Source organism: Taudactylus pleione, unplaced genomic scaffold, assembly GCF_031769625.1.
Source record: "Taudactylus pleione unplaced genomic scaffold, aTauple2 ptg000201l, whole genome shotgun sequence".
Lineage (NCBI taxonomy): Eukaryota > Metazoa > Chordata > Amphibia > Anura > Myobatrachidae > Taudactylus > Taudactylus pleione.
The window spans coordinates 41,268,588-41,292,975 of NW_028284603.1; the positions used below are offsets into that span (position 1 = coordinate 41,268,588).

The window sequence follows — 24,388 nt, forward strand, 5'->3', positions numbered from 1 at the left end:
CTTTCCTTTGTGTTGATTGATTTATAATGTGTTTTATTTTTTCTGTCTCCTTTTTTGTTGTTTGTTTTTTTATTCTGGAGCATCTCTTTTGTTCAAAGATGGGATCCTCTAATCATATGGGTGGAGGAACAAGTTACTTTCTACCACTATTTATTTTATTTTGTTTGGAAAAAGTTTGCACCATTTTACATCAAGGATTATTTACCTGATCTGTTGATACCTAAAATCAGTATGCATTGCTTTTCATGTGTGATGTTATTTTATATGGGGGTGTATGGGGAGTCGCGTGGGGATGATTTGGCCCTGTTTCTTTTGGTAATGTTCATTTTTTTACATACATTATGGCAGCACAGGCGGATAATACTTCTACTCCACAAAGGCAGCCTTCAGCTCCCTGATAAAACGTAAAAAGGTGCTCACACACATTCATAGACTACGCCCTCAGGTGGTTTTCTTGCAGGAGACGCATTGGGTGGCGGGGGGTGGCTCCACTCTTCTTGGGTAGGGAAGTGCCTGTCGGCCTCTTATCGTTCAAAATCACGTGGCGTGGCCTTGCTTTTTCATCGCGATTTACGATATACTATTTTAGACTCTGTGTTTGATCCTAAAGTCGTTTAATGGTGGTAGATGTGGAGGTGGAAGGTGCGCGATATAATATGGTAAATGTTTATGCACCTAATTTCAGTCCTGGGGCATTTCTTTGTGATTTAAGTCAAATACTGGCTAGTCGTACACTATATTTGTTCATTATAAGTGGTGATTTTAATACTGTTGATGACCCAGCCATTGACAAATCTCCCCCTGCTTCTATATTATCCTCACAATGTTGGTGTTGTATGCAGGAATTAAAAGATTTGCTTCATTTGGGGGACCCCTGGCGTCTTTTGAACATGACAGATAGATCACACACGCACCATGCTATAGCACATAATTCTTTATCCCATATAGATTATTTTTTAATTACTACTTCACATTTAACTCAAGTCAAATCAACTGACATGAGATATTATAGTTCCCGATCATGCTCCAATACGATTATGCCTGTATTTGCAGACTGCTCATTCACGGGACCGCTTTTGGCATTTCCCAGATTATCTTTCTCAGTCGGAACACTTTAAACATTTTCTATCAAATTCTTCGACTAATTTCCTAGATGACTATATAGAACATTGGGTTGATCCAGTACTTTTCTGGGAGACGTCAAAGGCGGTGATGAGGGGTCACATAATAGGTTACGTGGCGAAATGAAAAAGGGATAACGCTAGAAAATATCAATCACTGCAGGAGGCTGCATCATGTAGTTTCCGTAACTACAGTGCATCCGGAAAGTATTCACAGCGCTTCATTTTTTCCACATTTTGTTATGTTACAGCCTTATTCCAAAATGGAATAAATTTATTTTTGTCCTAAAAATTCTACACACAATACCCCATAATGACGTGTAAAAAGTTTTTTTTTGAGATTTTTGAAAATTTTATTTAAAAAAAAAAACCTAAGAAATCACATGTACATAAGTATTCACAGCCTTTGCCATGAAGCTCAGAATTGACCTCAGGTGCATCCTGTTTCCACTGATCATCCTTGAGAAGTTCCTACAGCTTAATTGGAGTCCACCTGTAGTAAATTCAGTTGATTGGACATGATTTTGAAAGGCATACACCTGTCTATATAAGGTCCCACACTTGACAGTGCATGTCAGAGCACAAACCAAGCATGAAGTCCAAGGAATTGTCTGTAGACCTCCGAGAGAGGATTGTCTCGAGGCACAAATCTGGGGAAGGGTACAGAAAAATATCTGCTGCTTTGAAGGTTCCAATGAGCACAGTGGCCTCCATCATCCGTAAATGGAAGAAGTTCGGAACCACCAGGACTCTTCCTAGAGTTGGCTGGCCGACTAAACTGAGCGATCGGGGGAGAAGGGCCCTAGTCAGGGAGGTGACCAAGAACCTGATGGTCACTCTGTCACAGCTACAGTATTTCTCTGTGGAGAGAGGAGAACCTGCCAGAATGACAACCATCTCTGCAGCAATCCACCAATCAGGCCTGTATGGTAGAGTGGCCAAACGGAAGCCACTCCTTAGTGAAAAGCACATGGCAGCCCACCTGGAGTTTGCCAAAATGCACCTGAAGGACTCTCAGACCATCAAAAACAAAATTCTTTGGTCTGATAAGACAAAGATTGAACTCTTTGGCGTGAATGCCAGGCGTTATGTTTGAAGGAAACCAGGAACTGCTCATCACCAGGCGAATACCATCCCTACAGTAAAGCATGGTGGTGGCAGAGTCATGCTGTGGGGATGTTTTTCAGCGTCAGGAACTGGGAGACTAGTCAGGATAGAGGGAAAGATGAATATAGTGATGTACAGAGACATCCTGGATGAAAACCTGCTCCAGAGCGCTCTTGACCTCAGACTGGGGCGATGGTTCATCTTTCAGCAGGACAACGACCCTAAGCAAGATATCAAAGGAGTGGCTTCAGGACAACTCTGTGAATGTCCTTGAGTGGCCCAGCCAGAACCCAGACTAGAATCCGATCGAACATCTCTGGAGAGATCTGAAAATGGCTGTGCACCGACGCTTCCCATCCAACCTGATGGAGATTGAGAGGTGCTACAAATAGGAATAGGCGAAACTGCCCAAACATAGATGTGCCAAGCTTGTGGCATCATATTCAAAAAGACTTGAGGCTGTAATTGCTGCCAAAGGTGCATCAGCAAAGTATTGAGCAAAGGCTGTGAATACTCATGTACATGTGATTTCTTAGTTGTTGTTTTTTTTATTAAATTTGCAAAAATTTTAAAAAAACTTTTTTACACATTGTCATTATGGGGTATTGTGTGTAGAATTTTGAGGACAAAAATTAATTTATTCCATTTTGGAATAAGGCTGTAATATAACAAAATGTGGAAAAAGTGAAGCGCTGTGAATACTTTCCGGATGCACTTTATATCAGCAATCCTTCTGACTTAACCCTAAAACAATATTTACAAAACAAAAAGTTGTTAGATTAGTTTTTAACCTCTCAGGCATATCAGCATCTAGATTACACAAGACACACCTATTACAGATGGGGCAATAAGGCGGGCAAATTGTTATCTATGATGTTGAAGCATTGGAAGAAACGCTCATTTATTTCTACAATTAAAGATCCAACCTCTGGCAGAACCCTCCTCAACAATGCCGGAATATTGACACAGTTTACTCGATTCTACACAGACATATATGCTGTAAAAAATATAGATACAACTCTGCAAACTAAATTATTGGAGGATGCAAATCTTCCTAAGCTTGCCCAGGCTCAAAAAGATCTTTAATCAGCATATATAATGGACAGGGATTTGGATTTAGTACTGAGAAGCCAGCTATTGCATAAAGCTCCCGGCCCTGATGGTCATACTGGGGCATATTTTAAACTTCTTCAAAATGAAATTACACCAACCTTACTTGAGCTTTACGGTAAGCTCTTCCGTAAAACCCTTCATATCTCTCATTTACTAGTACTGTACCTATACGACTCTGATTCCCAAACCGGGCAAAGATCCAACTTCAGTAGATGCGTATAGACCCATTTCTTTGTTAAACACTGATTTTAAGATATTTTCTAAAATAATGGCTAATAGGCTTCAAGATATACTCCCTGATTTGCTGACTCATCATCAAATGGTTTTTTTTCGAGGTCGTCAATCAGTCAAGGCGATACGAACTGCCCTTGCGATGTGATCTCTGCCTCCCAATCCTCAAATCCTGATTGTATGTTATTGAGTTTAGAAATTCACAAGGCTTTCAACACAGTAGCATAGCCCCTAGGAGTATTTAAGTCTGACTTCAGGAACAGGAAGCTGCTGTTCTACTTCGCTTCCCTAGTGACTGTGATATCTTTGTTTGTTCTCAGTTCAAGTTATATTTGCTACCAGAGTCTACTCACTATGTATTCTTATCAGTGCTACTTCGAGCAAGCCTGCGGCTGGTTTCCAGGCCTACACCGGTGTCCTATCTATTTCCAGACTACCAGCCTCATCATTCCGTGTTTGCCCGTGTCTGGGACTCCAGCATCCTATGATTATATTTCTGTGGCTGAACTCTTAGCCACAGCATTATCTAGGCATCGCCTAGAGTGCTCCAAGTAGATACCCGTATGTGCTACTATCTTTTTCTCTGTTTTTCTTAGTTTTACTACCAGTTACCTTCGCTTGTATTCTTCCGGGAACAGGATCAATTTCCGCCCTCAGTACTTTATCCAGTACAAGTATCCAGTGTCTTTGCCCCATGCTCTCCGTGCGTCTAGATTCGCAGAGCACTCAGTACACTAAATTGCGCCTGCAATCACAGTGCACTCAGCACACAAAATTGCGTCTGGATTCATAGAGCATACCCTAAATTGCGTCTGGATTCATAGAGCATACCCTAAATTGCGTCTGGATTCACAGAGCATACCCTAAATTGCACCTGGATTCACAGTGCACGCAGTACGCTAATTTGCTTGGATTCACAGTGCACGCAGTAGTCAATCCTACATCTGGGTCCTCTGTGTACTTACTCATCTTCAGGAGTCTGGATTCAAAGTGTACCTATTTCGCCACCTAGCGTCTGGATCTCTGAAGCCCTTATTGTTCCAGTCTATGTCTGGGTCCCAGAGCATCATTCTAAGTTCAGCTTCATTGCACTTCCGTACTCTATCCTGCGTCTAGGTCTTCCTTTGTGTACTGATTACTGACATTACTTCTAGTGCCTCTCTGGTGTCTTCCTGAGTGTTTTTCCCACTAGTACTGGATACCTGACCAACGGGCCACGACCTGCTTACCGGGTGCAGCTTAAACCCAAATCCCAATTGGAGGGGTCATTGGTGAACACCTCCCAGTAAGTTAGATTCCGTGCCTTTGGTCAGGTCTTGTCAACATTCAGTGATAGTGGATGAGGAAGACATATATACAAGCCCCCCCGTCTCCTGCTATCTCCTTTCCCCATGGCCCAGGCTCCAAGCCCTCTGGTTGAGGATCCCGAGAACGTAAGCGTGACACAAGAGCTGTAAAATTTAAAACAACCAATAACACAAATAAAGAAACAAAACCAAAACAAAACATTGAAATATGATTTGGTAAGCTAAAGGGAAAAACAAACAAAATCCAACAACTAACTAACAACTAACTATCACTGATACAAGAATATTTAGTTTAAGAAGGTAACTTACATAATTAGGTTGCATAATTTGAGCTTGTAAAGGACAAGGGATTGCAGGTTTAGCTACATGTAAGTAGTAATAACCCCCAGGAACAACACCACCTAATAAAGCAAACACAAAAACAATGAATTATTATATAAAAGATCAAATATGTCCATCTTTCTACTTTCTACAGCAGAAAATAGTATCTTAATCACTGCAAACAAATTTACCTGTAGGAACCAAAATTAAAAGTTATATTGACATTTTTCAAGAACACATTATCGAATATGGGCCATGATTTATTGCTGATCGCTACTGTGATCACAGCCATGATTTATTGCGTATCGCTACTGTGATCACAGCCATGATTTATTGCGGATCGCTACTGTGATCACAGCCATGATTTATTGCGGATCGCTACTGTGATCACAGCCATGATTTATTGCGGATCGCTACTGTGATCACAGCCATGATTTATTGCGGATCGCTATTGTGATCACAGCCATGATTTATTGCGGATCGCTACTGTGATCACAGCCATGATTTATTGCGGATCGCTACTGTGACCACAGCCATGATTTATTCCGGTGCGCTCTTTCTTTTTAAGAATGTTCCAAACAGTTGATTTGGCCACACCTAATGTTTTTGCTATCTCTCTGATGGGTTTGTTTTGATTTTTCAGCCTAATGATGGCTTGCTTCACTGATAGTGACAGCTCTTTGGATCTCATATTGAGAGTCGACAGCAACTGATTCCAAATGAAAATGTCACACCTAGAATCAACTCCAGACCTTTTACCTGCTTAATTGATAATGAAATAATGAGGATATAGCCCACACCTGTCCATGAAATAGCTTTTGAGTCGCTAGTCCCATTACTTTTGGCCCTTTAAAAAGTGGGAGGCACATATAGAAACCGTTGTAATTCCTACACCGTTCACCCGATTTGGATGTAATTACCCTCAAATTAAATCTGAAAGTCTGCAGTTAAAGCACATCTTGTTTGTTTCATTTCAAAACCATTGTGGTGGTGAATAGAGGCCAAAATATGAAAATTCTGTCAATGTCCCAATATTTATGCACCTGACTGTATGTGTGCAGGGTGTGCGGTGAAGTCCCCTCTGGCCTTGCACCCATTATAGATACGCCAATGATGAAATGTCTTAGGGCTCTATTTATTATCATTATTTTTACTAAAATAATGAAATATTTTAGTATCACCGAAAGTTACTAAAGGGCAATTGGAATAGAGTTCGTAAAACCCCTAATTATCCCTTATTTTTAGCAATCAGATCGCATTTCCCATAATTGTAATGGGAAATGCGATCTGTCTAGTAGTTACTAAAAATAAATTGTGAAAAAAATACAGGGGGAAGCCCTGTAATAATAACGCCACCTGGAGGTGGTGTTATCCAGGGTCTCCCCCGGTTACCGGACTTCTGCTCCACTCTAACAGGCAGAGCAGAGCCCCGAGCTGGCCTCAGTGATCAGCTGTGTGGTCTAAACAGACCACACGCCGATCTCTGCTAAAAAAATAGTAAAAAAAAAAATAACTTACCTGAGTCCAGGAACCGGTGATCGGTGCTCCGGTGATGTCCTCCCTCCGGTCAGCTGGTCTCCCATCCTGCACTGGGACCCGGTCATCAGGGTTCGGGGGTCGCGATCACGGGGCGGGGCTTAGCAGCGTTAGTTCGGCGCATGCGCGGGCACTTGTCATGGTATTTTTTCCAAAAATACCGTGATAACTGTGCGGTGGGGATTCGCAGGGACGGAGCTTTATCGCAAGCTCTGTCCCGGCAAGGGATTTTTAGTAAATCCCTGTGATATTGGCTGAATTTGCAATGCAAATTCAGTCGGTAATACCACACTACAATCTGCATTCCAAGTGCGGATTGTAGTAAATAGAGCCCTTAGTGATGTTATTTGTTTCTACACTGTATTATCATGAATATTTGAATTTATTATTATGTCCACTTATCTCTATGTAAAGCCTATAAAATTGTCACTGATTGAAAAATTAAAAAGATAAATTTTTTTCATCAAATTTGTTTAGCCTGAAAAAGCAGAATGAAAATTCAAAGTTTATTCCTGTAATTATAGTGCTAACTGCATCTCCAGTCGTAAAGGAGATAATATTGGTTCCGCCTCCAAAATGTCTGCTCCCCACTGTGTAAAATATAATTAGATAGAAAAGTAATTTTTATAATACACACCTTGAATGAGAGGTCCTTTGTATATTGGGATGAGCATATCGGGTTCCTGTGCTGGCTCACTCGCTGGTTCAAGTGTTGGATCAAAGAGGGGCAGCAAACTAGCGGCGAGCTGACAGCCAATCTCCTTAGAGCTGAAGTAGCTGTGTGACCACTCATTTGCGTAATACCTATTCGAGTACTTAGTCAGTGGTCCCGCCGCCCTTATGGAGGCATCATTTGTGTGGAATGTGGTATCAATAACCAGTCTTCCGTCATATACCAGACAAGCATTGTTTATTGCCTTAAAGGCATCATAGTCCACTTTCTTCTGAAAAAAGTTAAACATCACCTATGAGAGAAAAATAATATGAATAAAAGCTGAATAACTGCAAAATTACTACTGACTTTCAACCTTATTCTTTAAAAATGTGCATCTCAATACCAGCCCTTAGAAACAGTATACAGCACATAGGGCCTGCTTCAGAGATGCACATTATTGCAGCAGCAGCTGCTTCTTTTGCTGTAGTGCGACTGCGTCTCTATGGTAATGGTTTTCATACTGGGACACCCACCGGCTGCGGAACCAATACGTACTAAGATGCACCATCTGTGGCACATTGGTCGCACCATTAGAAATTGCACCAGCTTTATAGAGACACAGAAACTCCCTCTGAACATGGCCACCTGTGTCAGTTCAACTGCATCTTAAGAGGCAGTGACTGACTGTGACACGTCCACGTCTGGCTAGCCATCCCCGTTACCACCCAGAAACACCACCCAATTTGCCTCTCTCTGCATCCAAATTCATTCTGTGTCCTAGAGCGCAGAGCCTCATGGAGCAAGCGCAGTGTGATGCATGTGCAGATTGAAAACACGGTCCTCTTGGCGTGAAGCATCAACACTGCGTCCACCTCCCATAGCCCATAGTCTCTATGGGAAAAATCCATATTATCTCCATGATAGGGAACATGCACATGTGTGTAAGCTACTGTATGTCTCCTACATCAAAATACAGGACATCACTCTCCTGATGGAAAGGACCTGTCTCTTACTATGACCATGGCATGTCTTACTGATTTTCTATTATAAGCTGCTAAAACCTTACAGGTTCTTAAAAGCTCCAAAGCTCCGAACTTAGGGCCTGATTCAGCATGAATCGCTGCTGTGATCGCAGCTGCGATTCCGCACACAGTTCTGCTGTGAAAATATACTAATATCTGCAACCGCTCAGCCAGCATAGAGACACCCACTACCGCTTTCTCACATCCGTAAGACCTCGCAGTCCTGCGTATACATTGGTAACGTCGAGCAGCATCGGACCCTCACGCAGAATAACAGCAACTCTGACCTGTCTCAATAATTGCAAGTCTCGTCGCACGCAGTGAGTACTCAAGCTGCGTATGCCGTCATTGTGGCTAAATTTTGCACGCTCATGTAACGGTATTCAAATGGACAGACACGGCTGCGTTTCTCCGACCAAACCTAAATGCTGACGTCCCATCACTCACTCTGCGATGGCTTTCTATCTGTGTGCGTAATCACAGTGCGATTGCAGTGCTAACCTGCGCACGCACACTGCAGTGCATATGCATGCGCAGTACGCACCATTGGCCGATCTGCGTACGCGGTTGCAATTGCGATCAATGCTGAATCAGGCCCTTAATATGGAACCTTCTCACATTTCTTTACTCGTGTAGATATTTTCTGTAGAATCCACGCTCCCTTATTTGCCTGTAGTACTAAATTGGTAGTACTAACTGAATAGAAAAAAAGTCTAGTATGTAGAGTTGCAGGTAAATCAGGTGTACTTTGCTCCAAAGCAGTGTGCACTGAAAAGTGCTCATATCTGCAGAGTTGTACACAACTTGCGATGCAACCGCCTCTATTTGTGAGACTAGTTTACTACTAGTCAACATCATTAATTCGCACTTTCACTTACCCTAAAATACTGTAGGTGTGAACAGACACGCCAAGAGGAGGGGTACTATTTACCCGGGATCAGGCCTGTTGGAGGGGCTTGGCAGGGACCCGGGGCCTGCAGTCCAAACCGCCGCCGCCGTCGGTACTTTACATCGGGCAAGGAGAGAGAGGACTGACTGCTGCTGCAGCACCCTCTCTCCCCAGCCCAACACACATGCAGTTGACAGGCTGTGTGCTGGACCAGGGATATCAGTCCTCTCTCTCCCTGTGTTATGTGGGGCGCAGCGATTGCGCCCCCACCTCCGGACACTGGCGCCCCCCTGTTAAATTGTTTTATTTTTTTGTAAGGAGGGGGTCTGACCACACCTCCCAGGTTAGCCATGCCCCCTCCGTGTACTTGGGCACGGCAGTGCTGTCGGCAACCCTGGTATGAAAGGTACTGTACACCTCCAAACAGGCATATTTTGCTTACGTACAACTCCATATATCCCGCAGTTGCATCGACATCCCTTTACTTCAGATGTAAGTGTAGATGCAATCTATAATCTAATAGGTACTACTCTGTATCATCTGTACTGGCAATGTTAAAGTGACCAGTGTAAATTCTCACAAGATATAGCCCTCAAAAGTGCAAATATGACACCCTGGCCTAATTGTTTGATTAATCTGTTTGTCTACAGTTTATTAGATACTTTGGTTCTGCAGCCTATATTTCCCTTTGTACAGCAAAGCTGATTTTTCGAGTAGTCCCTCGCACCCCCAGAAAAGTTGATGGATTTTCCGCATCCACTAATTTCCTAGTAAGGTGGGAAAGATAGGGAGATAATTATCAAGAATCACAGATTCGCATAGAGGGGGCTGGGTTAAAATGATGCAAATCGCATAATTTTAAACCCGCCTCCTCCCCACGGACCTGCGAATAGCGGCATTCTGCCATGACAGGGGAGTGGCCTAATGACATGAGAGCCCATCCCTGCTCCCAGAGCCTACAGCTGCATCTCCTCTCTGAGCTTCTCCCTGAGAAGAGCACTTCAAAGTCGGCAAGTATGTTGTACAGTATATTGTATATTTAGATCATTGTACTTACAGAGCACTGGAGTTTTAGTGGCTTTGTATCAGTAGTGAAAGACACACACTGTATTGGGTCTGGATCAGCACCGTCATTCCACTGTGCCAGCTTACAATTGTAGTAGGTAGACACACCGGCTGCTGATAAGGCTTTCTGCACAGCTTCCTCTAAGGCGCAGTTGTTAAAGCAAGTGATGTTCGATGTAAGTGGAGGTTGTACCAAATGGATGCGAAAGCCGCTAATTCCCATTGACAAGAGAGAGGCAACTGTGGTGTAACTATCAAGTGTATTCCCGTATACAATTACATCGCCTACAAATTAAATGGAAAAAAAGCATTATGGGGCAGAAAAAGACCATATTGGTATAACAGAATTTGTATGATACAGATTTGCTCTCTTTGACCCTATTATTTATCTGATGCTGGAAGCAAACAGCGTTGCCTGGCAACTCCAAACTAGAGAATCTACAGAAGAATCCGAACAAAACATCCCACAAGAGTAGAGTGTACTTAGCTGAGATGAATAGCAGTTGCCAATTTCCAAAATAATAAGACATATCCTGCTTAAAGAGAACACAGTTTTCCATGGATTGTGCAAAAGAAAAGACAATTTTAATAGGTTTCCTGGCATCTCATTTTGGGCACAATACTAGCACATACTAATTACAATGAGAAAGAGTAAATAGCCTTGGTTCATATTTGGATTTGATATTATTGTTGGCATTGTGAGTGAATATACCCTAAATGAATGATCATTGCGCACTCACATGTTCATGTCCCTCTTTCCAGCACATCCATCTTGTAAAAGACCAAGTAGAGAAGAAAAATAAAGTAACTAAAATATACTCATACAATATCACCATTCAGTGATGGTACATACACAGCGCAATCAAATAAAAAATGTAACTATTAAGACAAAATGGGTATATAACTATATATATACTAATTGGTCACAAATAAACCTATGTATACTTAGTTCTAAATACTGTTAAGGTGCATACACACATAAAAGTTTTCTGTCCAACCATCCAACTAGTTGATTGGTTGGAATGAAAATCTGGTAATGTATGGGAGTAACTGATGATCAGCAATTTGCTCATAAATGCCAGAAAACAGATGAAAATGGTCGTCAGACAAGTTTGTTAAATGTTTGATCTAAATTTGTTAAAACAGTTTTTGTCCATTTTCCGGCATTTGGGAGCAAATTGCTGATTGTCATTTGCTTTCATACCTTACCAGATTTTCATTCCAACCAATCAACTAGTCGGATGGTTGGACAGAAAATCCTTATGTTTGTATGCACCTTAAGGCTGTGTTTTCCATAAATAATTTGTAAAATATGCAACCATAATCCATAAAGTACTGAAAGCCCTATATTTATGAATATTTACAGTTATTAGCATCTGTGACCAGGTAATTGAACTAGACATTTGTTAATGTTAATGTAAAAGTTAAAAAATTTTAACTTTTATTCAAAAATCATCATGTACCAAAAAATGTTTTTTTTCACTCCATGGTATGTTCACTAAGACTATTACATCCTTCACTCTCCCTGCAGCTCACCCCTCTGCACACATTGCAGCCTCAATAATCTACTCCCCTCTTATGAACACACATGAGCTTTTTACTTATCTATATTAATTGACAATATCCTCAAACTGTCGCCATAAAAGTTTTCATACACCTTCCACAACTATATTTATATATCACCTTCTGCTGCTATTAGCTGGTGACATATCACCAAATCCAGGTTCCAGACACATGCCCCACTCACAAAGGAATAGCAATCCAGCAAACCTCAGACACATCACATGTCTCCCATCACCCTCCAACTCACTAAAATGTGCTTTACGGAATGCATGTCCTGTTTGCAACAAACTAACATCCATCCATGACCTCTTTATCTCAAATAACCTCAACCTTCTGGCGATAACAGAAACATGGCTCACACAATTAAACATTCCCTCCCCTGGACTTTCACACGGTGGCCTACACTTTACACACCCCTCCAGACCTGGTAATAGTAAAGGAGGTGGGGTTGGAATATTACTGTCTCAATCTTTCACATACACAGTTCTCCCACAAGAACCATTACTCACATTTACATCATTTTAAGTACATTCTATCAGGATTTTCACCCCTTTCTCTCTGAGTTTTGCTATTGTCTATCGCTCACCTGGGCCACCCCAACAATTTCTGGAACATTTTTCTGCCTTGTTCCATCACTTTCTATCCTCTGATATCTCCACCATCATCATGGGTGATTTCAATATCTCCATTGACAGTCCACAGTCTCCTCATGCCTATAAACTACTCTCTCTAACCTCCTCTCTCAGCATCTCCCAATGGACTGACTCCACTACTTATCAGGAGAGCCACTGCATTGATCTTGTATTCAACAAACTATGCTCAGTTTCTGAATTCACTAATGCTCCTTTCTATCTCTCAGAACACAACCTTATCACTTGCACACTCTCCTCCAGTACGTCAACCACAATGTCAATTAAATCAACCACGTCTCCTCAAACCCACAGGAATATTAAAGCTAATCTCACCAATTTTTACATTCACTTCTCTTGAGACTGCTGTACCACACCTGAACCAGACCCTAGAAATAGCCCTCGATGAAGTGACTCCAGCTACCTATCACACTCCACACAGAATATGATGTCAACCGTGGCATTCTAAATTACCAAGACACCTACAAAAATTCACGTAAAGCATAACGTCAGTGGCGTAAATCTCATACTCCAATTGACTTCCTCACATATAAGACTATCTACCACTCTTAATGCTCTGGACACTGCCAAATATATTTCCAATCTCTCATCTCTGCCCATGCCTCTAACCCCAAGCGACTTTTTGATAGATTGAAATCACTTCTTACCCCTCCCTCACCCAACCCTCCTGCTACTATCAGTGCACAAGATCTTGGATCCTACTTCAAGGACAAGATTGATAAGATACGAAATTAAATGGTATACCCTTTCTTAGCCAGTGACCTGCTCAATTCCCTTTCTGAATCCTCTGGCACATTCTCTTCATTTCAACCCACAAATAAAGATGAAGTCTCTACACTCTTCTTAGCCTACTACTCTACTACCTCTCCTCTTGATCCTATACCTCACAAATCAGTAAAGCTCTGTCTCCCCTGCTCATCCCAACCTTAACAAAAATCTGTAATCTCTCTCTCTCTCCTTCCATCACTGTTCAAGCCTGCAGTGATTACTCCCATTTTGAAAATAACTACATTCTGAACCTTACTCTTTCAAAGATCTGCATCTCTCACACATTACCTGCTCCCATTCATGGTTACAGGGCTTTTTTCAGGCTGCACCCACACTGTGGAATGCCCTCTCACGCACAATAAGACTTTCTGCTAGTCTCCAAATCTTCAAGCTTTCCCTGAAAATGGCTGACTGCCCGTACAAACAGCATGATGAGCCGATATATATCTGCAGCTATATCGGCCTTTGGCTGTGCTGCACAGATGACGTGACATGCCAGTGCGTGCCCAGCATTAGAAGAGAAATCCAGACGTGAAGGGCACAATTTACAGATCATACAGATAAGCTTTCATTCAAGAAACTTTTCTGTATGCCTAATATAAACTTACTTGAAGATCTATAAACTATGCACTCTTCCAAGGGAAAATGTGGATTCCCTTTTATGGGATCTACTGTAGAAAGACTGTTGACTAGTGAAACCAAAATCTGGTAAGATATTAAAGGCTTGGAACACTACTTTAAGGTTACTTAGAGGGACTCAGGGGGTGATTCAGTAGTGGACGGAATTGTAAAGCTGCGTGCAAGCAGCTTTGCAATTTCGCCCTTGCAATTATGTTAATGCAGTAGCAGGTGTCACGCCTCCTGCATGCATTAATGACCTGCGTACATGGATGCAGCATTGGATTATCTACGTGATCCCTGGCAGCTGAGTGACCATGGGGTCATGCAGACCGGTTTTACAGATGAGGGAAAGAGGCAAGGATATCTCCGCCAGCCAATGGAGATCCTGGCCTATTCCCTCCCCCCCAATGGTGGCAACATGCCTCCGTTTTGTGAAACGGGGGCCATCGCTGCCCCCAAACGATAGCAGACTGTCAATAACTGATAGTCTGCTGCCGCTCTGCGTGCGAACACGCAGGACCCGTAGTGCACATGTGCAGTACGGATCCAGCGGCTGTGCAGGTTCCCAAATATGCATGCTACTGAATAAGGCCCTCAGACTTTTAAGAAACCCCAACTATGGCCAAGTTAATACTCAATTTATGGAACAATGGGACCGCATATTACGTGCCTGTTTCATAGACTTGATGAAATTCATACTGCAAGAAAAAAAAGAAAGATCTTAAAAATAGAATAACTAAACAAGAATGAACCTATCATCACTTCACAGCGAATAATTTAAAGCCAACAAGTAGTTCTTATCAAAATACTTGTGAGAATAGATGGAGGAGGGTAGATAAGAGGGACTACAAGGCCAACAGAGTTAAAAGCTGGAGCCGATTTCAATCTCAACCCAGAAATAGACTGAAAACACAAGATCAGAATGAATGGACATTCCCCAGAAACCCAGAAGCACTCACAAGGAATCACCCATTCACAAAGATTTAACGCTCAGAAACAGATTACCTACATTAAACAGATTAGATACAAAGACAATATAAGGATAGCATCACCACTCAGAAGACATACGGGAGAAGAAACTTACAATAAATGAAAATGACCCTGTCTCACAAGGAATCTTCAATATCTCATCACACCCACTATCAAAACCAGAAATTTCCCTTCTGTGCAAAGGTCTCTCCTTTACTCCCACTCAAAAACTCAACAAGTACCAGATGTTTCTATATCTGAATAAATGTACTAGAAAACTTGCAACTTGCAAGGAAGCCACATTAGCATGTTTCACAAATTGGTCAAGAAAGACCTGATAGAACATGAAGATCCAATATCGATCAAATCAGACCTTACAAATGCAGAGAAACATGCACTAAAGGCACTCAAAAACAATGAAGAGCTAATCCTTAACATAGTGGATTAAGGAGGCAGCCTAGTACTCCAACGCAGATCCAACTATACAAAAGAAGCTTACAGATTGCTGAATGATCAGCAATCCTATAAACCACTGTACAAAGACCAAACAGAAGAGTTCATGCAATCCCTTAGGAATGTTCTTCTACAAGGTCTACATGGGAACATCATTTATAAAGAAGAATACCAGTATTTGATGAATGCAAACCTGTTTTACCTTTTCGATCATCTTCTGATAATTCACAAATGCATGAAACAACCACCAGTAAGACCCATCATAGCAGGGAAAGACTCACTTACTGTCCATGCATCTAAACAGATGTAGATATATTCTTAAATAAATATGTGAAAGAACTTCCCTCGTATATAAAGGATACTACAAGCATACTAAAAGCTACCAGAGACATCCCTTGACATTTTAATTACAAGTGGGCAACCATAGATGTCCAATCTCTCTACACTTCAATTTGACATGACGATGGCATACAATTGTGCAAAGAAGTCCTACCCAAGCGATCGGAGATGCCGGCAGTTGGTGTCTTTATTAAACTAGACAACTCCTGCAGCATTAGCATAATTACACACAGCCGTTGTGTACAAAGATGCTGTGGTAGTACTATTTGCGTCCATCTCTGAATCAGGCCCTATATGTGATTTGTTAACTTATTGTTTGAGAAAACCTAAAGCTATTCTGAATATGCATGCATTATTTCATGGTTACCGGGACTACACAGAATCTATATATATATTGTTTACGTCAAGTATTTTAATTCAGTTTTAAAATATACAATTTAGGGGAAAAAATCAAACAGAACACAAAATAAAATAAAGAACTAGAACCTAAATAAATGTCACATATCACAACATGCAGCCATGGCCAAAAGTTTTGAGAATAACACAAGTATTAGTTTTCACAAAGTTTGCTGCTTTAGTGTTTTTAGGCCTTTTTGTCAGTTGTTACTATGGCATACTGAAGTAAATTTCATCAGTGTCAAAGGCTTTTATTGACAATTACATTAAGTTTATGCAAAGAGTCAATATTGCAGTGGTGACCCTTCTTTTTCAAGACCTCTGCAATTCGCCCTGGCACGCTGTCAATCAACTTCTGGGTCACATACTGACTGATGGCTGCCCATTCTTGCCTAATCAATGCTTGGAGTTTGTCAGAATTTGTGGATTTTTGTTTGTCCATCCGCCTCTTGAGGATTGACCTCAAGTTCTCAATGGGAGTAAGGTCTGGGGAGTTTCCTGGCTATTGGCTCAAAATTCTGATGTTTTGTTCCCCAAGCCACTTAGTTATCACTTTTTCCTTATGGCAAGGTGCTCCATCATGCTGGGAAAGGCATTGTTTGTCAACAAACTGTTCTTGGATGGTTGGGAGAAGTTGCTCTTGGAGGATGTTTTGGTAGCATTCTATATTCATGGCTGTGTTCTGAGGCAAAATTGTGAGTGATCCCACTCCCTTGGCTGAGAAGCAACCCCACACATGAATGGTCTCAGGATGCTTTACTGTTGGCATGACACAGGACGAAGACTTTTGGAGGATGGCCTGGTGTCAAGAATGGCAGCAAAGAAGCCACTTCTCTCCAGGAAAAACATGATATTCTGCAAAAGGTACAGGGATTGGACTGCTGAGGTAAAGTTATTTTCTCTGATGAATCCCCTTTCAGATTGTTTGGGGCATCTGGAAAAATGCTTGTACTGAGAAGGAAAGGTGAGCGCTACTATCAGTCCAGTGTCATGCCAACAGTAAAGCATCCTGAGACCATTCATGTGTGGGGTTGCTTCTCAGCCAAGGGAGTGGGATTACTCACAATTTTGCCTAAGAACACGGTCATGAATAAAGAATGGTAGTGTACCCACTATGTTGTGTGGTGCGCTCTCCCGAGGGATTTTCTGCCACATCATCAGGTCGGCCCTACATTCAGCTCAACCTGACAATGCAGCTGACGACCCCATGTAGCGGGATGCAGCAGGGGCCAACATATCGGGCAGTCGGGCACTGCATCGTCTAATGTGTACCGGCCACCTGATATGTCGCGTTGCCGCGGGGGGCGAAGGGGGGGGGTTGTTTGGGTAGGCTGCGCCGGTCACATCGCTGGGTTCGTTTAGTGTGTAGCCAGCTTGAGATGGGACCTCCAACCTATCTGCATAAGGATACTGCATACCCCAAACACCATAGTAAAGCCACAAATATATATTTATAAAATGCTGACATATTCTGCAGTGTTGTACATTGAGGGAATCATGACACAAACAAATTAGATACAATGAAATGAAAGAGAAGATAAAGATGGCCCTGTCCAAATGGCCATACAATCTAAGAGGTGGGGTGGACACTTACTAAAGTGGCAAAATAATAATTACAGCTGATGAAGAGGAAAGTGCGAGAGGCTATTGTATGGCAGAAGAATTTATCAGGCGCCAACAGTAAAGTTGTAAACATTCCACTAAACCTAATCATATTATTGCACTGAAAATTTCACATTTTAATGTTTATCAGTAGAAGAGTATGGGATTCTTTAGCACAGCCTACAAAACATGTTATGGGGAAATAACAAGTTACAAGCCATACAGATGAATAAATACTATAATTATTACTATATACACAGTGTAATTAAGCAGCTGGTAAATGAGGGCTAAAAAAGGAACTAATATTATAATAAGTACTACACATTTAGCAAACAGCTTTCTTTCTAATATTGGCAGGATTCCTGACAGCTGAAGACAAAAAGATTATTAACGATTTGAATCTGAACTACACAGAAATTACAGGTATCACAAAGCATAGTGGGGGAAAGATGAATAAAAACACTTATTAGAATGGTCAGCAATCTACTTTCAAAAGAGTAATGGCATTGTTGGATTTTTAGAAAATTACAAGGTAACTGCTAATTAAAAGAATGGTTCTGAATTACAGCATTAATGTGTAACATATATCCTATTTGCAAGGAATGGGAAAATAGACGTGAGGAAAGAAGTGAGCAAAGGAAATTACGGCAAAGACAAATCCTGCAAGCTACACAGAAGAGGAGGAGTGTGGCAGACAGACAGGAACATGGAGAGAAGCGGCAAAGGCAAGGCAGAGAAGGATGGAAGGAAGATAGAGAAAAAGAAATGAATATAAGGGATAAGATGAGTAGGGAAAATAACAGAAAAGATTGAAGATTAAGGAAGAGAAAGAGAAGAGATGGGAAACAAAGCGTTCGGATTGGTAGAAAGAAAGAGAGGAAATGATAGAAGAAAGACAATGACGAGAAAGCATAAAGATAGATGTTACCCCAACTTCTTCTTACTCTATTGTCAGATTTGTTATAGTTTATCTTACAAGAAAATGCCTACTGCTATGTTATACAAATACATGTCTTTTTCTGTGATTAAATGTATTATTTCTTACCATTTTATAACACTATTTTTAATATTAGGAAGCCCCCCGCCATTCATGTGTACCAGGCTCCTATCGCTGATCCAGACAAGCAACAGTGTGCGAGTGGAATATATAGGTATGTTTTGGGGGCGTGGCCTAAACTCCTATGGGACTAGACGTGCTTTCGCTCAGCTCCGGGGACCCGCAGTTTCAAGCAGCTAATTAGAGGAGCTTTCTCCCCCACCTTACACCCTGCGAGGGCTTTCTTCCCTCCTCCCTACCTCGCCCGTCTTTCCGGTGAGACCGCTGTGTCTGAAGGCGACTCCGGTGGGGAGATCAAGAGACCCAGGGCCTACACATTACAGGAAGCCGCGGGCTGTAGTGCGGGACCTCTGTCGCGGCGTAATGCGGAGGTGCCTGCGCGTTCGCTGGACGCCACCCAGGGCTTAAAAGCACTGGCTACTGCCCTCCCAGTGCCAACCTACTGGTAGGACCCTTCTGTTGTTGTAGCTGGCGGCTGCAGGAGACCAGGGATCCCATTTTCGCGCCACTCCCGTTTGGCCGCCATCTTGGCTGGGAGACAAGCTCCTTACAAATCAGAGCTCACTATTGCAAAAAGGCTGGGGTTTGATGCACAGCAACACTGTCCCCCATAGCTTAAAGGCTACCTAGCTTGACCTCAGTAACCTTAGGATACACTCTCTCAATCCTGGTTGTGAATCCCAGCTGTAGCTCTTTACCCTTTACAGTCAAAGTGCTTATTATCACCTGAGGAAGTCCTCTTTCACTATATTATGTTAGTATAGTGCTCGCTCTGCAGAAACCTGTCCTGGGAGCTATAAAGCCGTCTCGCAGCATGCTTCCCTTCTAGGGATGAAGACACCCTCACCCATGCAGTAACCTTCTGAGACTGTCTATCACATCACTGCCAGGAGCCAATAAGCTATAGCTCGTTTCTTTAGCATTTACTATAGATATACTTTGAAGTATAATGCCGTCTAAACGTGGTGGGAAGCCACAGCGACTACCATCTCCTGTGCAATTTCCTAACTCATCCTCGAATAAACAGAAATCACCCACTCCTGTTTCACTGAAGTCCTCCCTGACCCCAGTCGCTACTCTCTCTAAGGGACTTACTACACCGGCTGACTTGGGTCTGGGCTTAGATACCTCGGCTCCTCTAACTACCCAGTCGATGTTCCAAATGTTTGCAACATTCCGCACGGATATCCTAGCTGGAGTAGAGTCCTCAGTACAATCGCTCAAATCAGAGACTGTGAGTTTGGGCGGCCGCACAGATCATTTAGAGGGAAAGATGAGCGAACTAGTCTCCTCACATAATGACCTGCTAACTGCTCATTCCGAACTGCAAACTGAAGTGTCAAATATCCGCGATAAAATGGCTGACCTAGACGACAGATCGAGACGGAATAACGTCAAAATACGAGATATCCCTGATTCAGTCGCTCCCACGGTATTATCAGAATACGTGACCAAATTATTCCAAAAACTCCTACCCTCGGCCTCTGTACAAGATTTACTCATAGACAGAGTGCAAGAGTGAGTACCAACAGTTTCCCTAGAGACACTCTGATGAGGATACATTTCTTTCACATCAAAGAACTTATCCTGAAAGCTGCCAGACAAGCAGAAGGATCGGACACTCTGGGAGGCCTACAGATATTTCCAGACCTATCGGCACACACATTGGCCAAGAGACGTTCATTTCATGCAATCACGGCAGCACTTCGGGACTCTGAGATACCCTACCATTGGGGATTCCCGGTTAAGCTGCTAGTACACTACGAATCCTCTTCATAAGTTATCTCATCAGTGGAAGCTGGTATTAAACTACTAGCGGAATGGGACATTCCCGTGACCATAGGCACATCTAGATCTTCAAGGAACACTGTTCCCGATTGATCTTATCCATGTGAGATTATGTGTATATTTTCTTGAAGCCTTGATAGATACGGTTTCCCTGCTGAGATGAGTGTTATTTCTAGGTCTGTGGATCTTTCCCTCGTATATTTACACTATGTAGTTATAGTATTACATTTATTGTTTATATACAATGTTTTCTGAAGAAAAAAAAAAATAATTTTTCAAGTAACTATTATAATATAATTACTGTTTATATGTTTTGTTTTTTTATATATAAGGGTATATCTATTTTTGTCTACAAGACTCTATGAGGCTCCTAGTATGTAGGGATGATTCTTAAACCTAAGGAATAGGATACTGTACCTCTAAATTAGTTGACTATTTATACTTTATACTTTTGTAGTGATTATTTTAAGATTTTATAAACTGGGGTTTTCTGAGTTTCATATAATTGATATTCTTCTCTCACCCAGTTTTGTAAAATAAAAAAAAATTTATAAAAAAGCAAAAAATTCTAAGTAGCTGCATGGGTGAGTGGCTTTCATGCTAGGCCACTTTTCCCCGATGTTTTTTGTTTTGCCGACACTTTTTCCTTGCGGCAAACATTCTGGCCCCGATTTTTGTGCTAATTCAGTTAATTCCCCTTTAATGTATGTTTTCCTGAGTGTTTTTTTGTTGTTTCTATCTCCCTTTTCCTTTCCTTTTTTATTAATCCCTAGGAATCTAGATATGCTGTCATATAAGCTCTATACAACAGAGAGGTCTTTCCTAACCCCAAATGATTAAATTTTACTCATTAAATACCCATGGTCTCAGGGCCTGATTCAGAGCCGGACGCTATTTGCGCTCGCTCATTCAGAAAAAGGGGCCGGATATTTAAATAGAGCTCGCTCTTTGCGGTCTGTTGACGCCTCTATGTCTGAACGAGCGAACGAAACATACGCTCGCTATTTTAAAAAAAACGCCCCCTGGCCGCTCGCATCCTACGTTATCTCCGCTATTTATTAGATTAATCGAGTACATCGAAAGGCGTATAAACTGCTCGCAGTGCTTGTGGTAGTATTTTCCTACCGCAATCATGCGAGCAGTTCAGGCTAAAAGACAACCAAGTGACGTAGTCGATGACGCTGCTTTGTTAATTATGCACACCCTTAAAACGCCACTCCCCGTTTTCAAGCACCTTCCCCTGTTACCACCCACAAACGCCTCATTCTGTCACTCAAATTAGCAGGCATTCACTATTTTGCGAGCACACAATTTCCGACCGCAATGACTGGTTCGCGCATGCGTATTACAACCCATAGGCATGCGCAGTTGTGCGAACATCGCTCGGAGCGAACGAGCGGCCGCTTATGAGCGGCTCTGAATCATGCCTTCAATTCCCCTAACAAGAGACGTTTAGCACTGGCTACTTTTCATAGGGAAAAGGCGAAAGTGGTGGCTCTTCAAGAGACACATTTCTCTTCATTGGCAGCTCCGGTGATTAGAGATGCTAGATACCCAGTAACTTATTACGCTAACGGTCCTTTTAAGCGCAATGAAGTAGCTATTATGTTCCATTGCTCGTTACGATTCGAATTATCCTGTAAGATTGCAGATAGAGATGGCAGATATCTGATATTAGTGGGAAAACTAGACGATAGAGAAATTACTTTAGTCTCCCTTTATGCTCCTAATACGAGACAAATTCCATTTCTAAAAAAGATGTTAGTGGCCCTGTGGAGTCCAAAAGGGTAGTGTAGTGATCATGGGCGACTTCAACCTAGTACCAGATATTAAAGTAGACAAGTCAAATGTAGGGGGTACCCCTAGAACTTACACAGACTCATCCTCTACGCTGAGCAGTTTACTGAAAGAGTCTGATCTGTGTGACGTGTGGCGAATTCACTTCCCAGGGGTGAGAGACTATACATATTTCTCACATGTTCATAATTCATATTCTCGGATAGACCTGATTCTTTTAGACAAATGGACTTTACAACACACTAGACAGTCCAAAATCGTCCCTGTAGTTTGGTCTGACCACGCAGCTGTGACCTGTTCATGGAATTGCGAGGGCTCTCAATTTCCCCCTAGACAATGGAGATTCCCGGAATATCTGCTACACAAACCCGAAGCAGCCACTCCTCTATTGGACGCTTTCTCAGCATATAAGGCTACTAACTCCCCAGAGGACACATCTATAACTATTTACTGGTGTGCTCTAAAGGCAGTCCTTAGAGGAGTTGCTATTCAGACAACAAACTGACTTGGAAACCCGCCTGACACAAGTAGACTCCTTAAATCGACCTTGCCCATCGCGTCTCCTTAAAAGAGAGTTGGTGTCCATTAGAAACCAACTTCAAAAATTGTTTATGGAACGTATGAAAAGCACCTTGTCTAAATTACAACAGAAATTTTATACATTAGGTAACAAAGCGGGCAAATTCTTAGCGCGTAAATTACGCTTACGCCAAACGAGAAATAGAATTAAAGGTATCACTACGCCAGATGGACAGAGATTGCTTAATCCCTCGTCCATTGTTGAGGCATTTGCTATATATTATGAAAAACTGTATAATTTACATAATGATTCTAACACTCCTCAACCCACCCACAACCTTATTTCCTTGTTTTTAGAAAAATGACATCTACCTAAATTGAAGGCAGACAAACTGGAGTCCCTAAATGCACCTTGGTCAGAGAGTGAGATTGTTGATGTTATTAAGACCCTCCCTCTGGGTAAATCGACTGGCCCGGATGGATTTTCCAACTCCTTTTATAAGCATTTTTTACTTGAGGTTGCCCCTATTCTCACTTCGCTTTATAACTCAGCCACTAAACAAGGATCCTTTCCAACTGAGATGTTGGAAGCACGGATCATTACTATCCCTAAGCCTGGGAAAGATCCCTCTTTCTGTCAAAATTACATATGTTTTTATATGAGGTATTATGGATATGTTAAAGTTTTTTTCTTTTTCAAACATATTGTAACCAAAATGTCTAGTATATTGACAGTAATGTCTGATTCCTCCTCCCATCCCTGTGTTTATTTTTGTTTTGTGTATCTTTTTTTCTGTATCCCTCCCTTTCCACATTGTTAATGGAACTAAACTTTAATAAAAATTATTGATGATAAGAATATATAGGTATGTTTTAAAAACAGTTAGTGCAAATGGAAAACAAAATATTTATTAATTAAGGGCCTGATTCAGAGCCGGATGCTCTATAAGAGCTCTCGCTCTGAATCAGGGCTGGCCCTCTAGTTTTGCAGAACGGCCTTCTGGCCGTTCGCATAGCTGTGGGTACCCACAGCTATAGCAAGCGGCCATGATGATGGTTGCGATGGTCAAGACCATCACGACCATCGGGCTTGCGACAAGACCCTTGTGGTAGGGTCTCGTTGCCGCAAGGGCAAGAGTGCTTTCTGCTCTAACAGAGCCGAAAGCACTCCCATTGACATCACTTCACTCCCACTGACATTACTGTCAGTGAGGCCGGCCCCAGACGGTAGGCGTTCCCATGGGGTCGCCTCCGTCTGGGCAGCCACGCCCCCGACCCGCCCACCAAAGGGGGCGTGCTGTCACTCAACATCGACAGCACGCCCCCTTTGGTACGAGACCCGGAGCGACGGTTTGCCCGTCGCTATCCGGGTCTCGCACATGTGCACGACAGAGCTGGCTCCGTCGTGCGCATGCGCACTGGGCCACCATCGACCCGCTTGCAAGCGCATAGCGCTCACGAGCGGGTCTGAATCAGGCCCTAAGACTGTTCAAGTGGTC

The 24,388-nt window shown here is 42.2% G+C and overlaps 1 protein-coding gene across 1 annotated transcript in view; it reads right to left on the reverse strand.

Moving 5' to 3' along the window:
- Positions 1 to 24,388, reverse strand: part of CFAP61 (cilia and flagella associated protein 61) — a 335,591-nt gene that overhangs the window by 93,186 nt on the left and 218,017 nt on the right. Inside the window, exons 22-24 of the mRNA XM_088477572.1 lie at positions 10,360 to 10,652; positions 7,374 to 7,701; positions 5,189 to 5,280 (exon numbers count right to left, since the gene is read on the reverse strand). Of these exons, the coding sequence (XP_088333698.1) occupies positions 5,189 to 5,280; positions 7,374 to 7,701; positions 10,360 to 10,652 (713 nt within the window). The remainder of the gene's footprint in view (positions 1 to 5,188; positions 5,281 to 7,373; positions 7,702 to 10,359; positions 10,653 to 24,388) is intronic.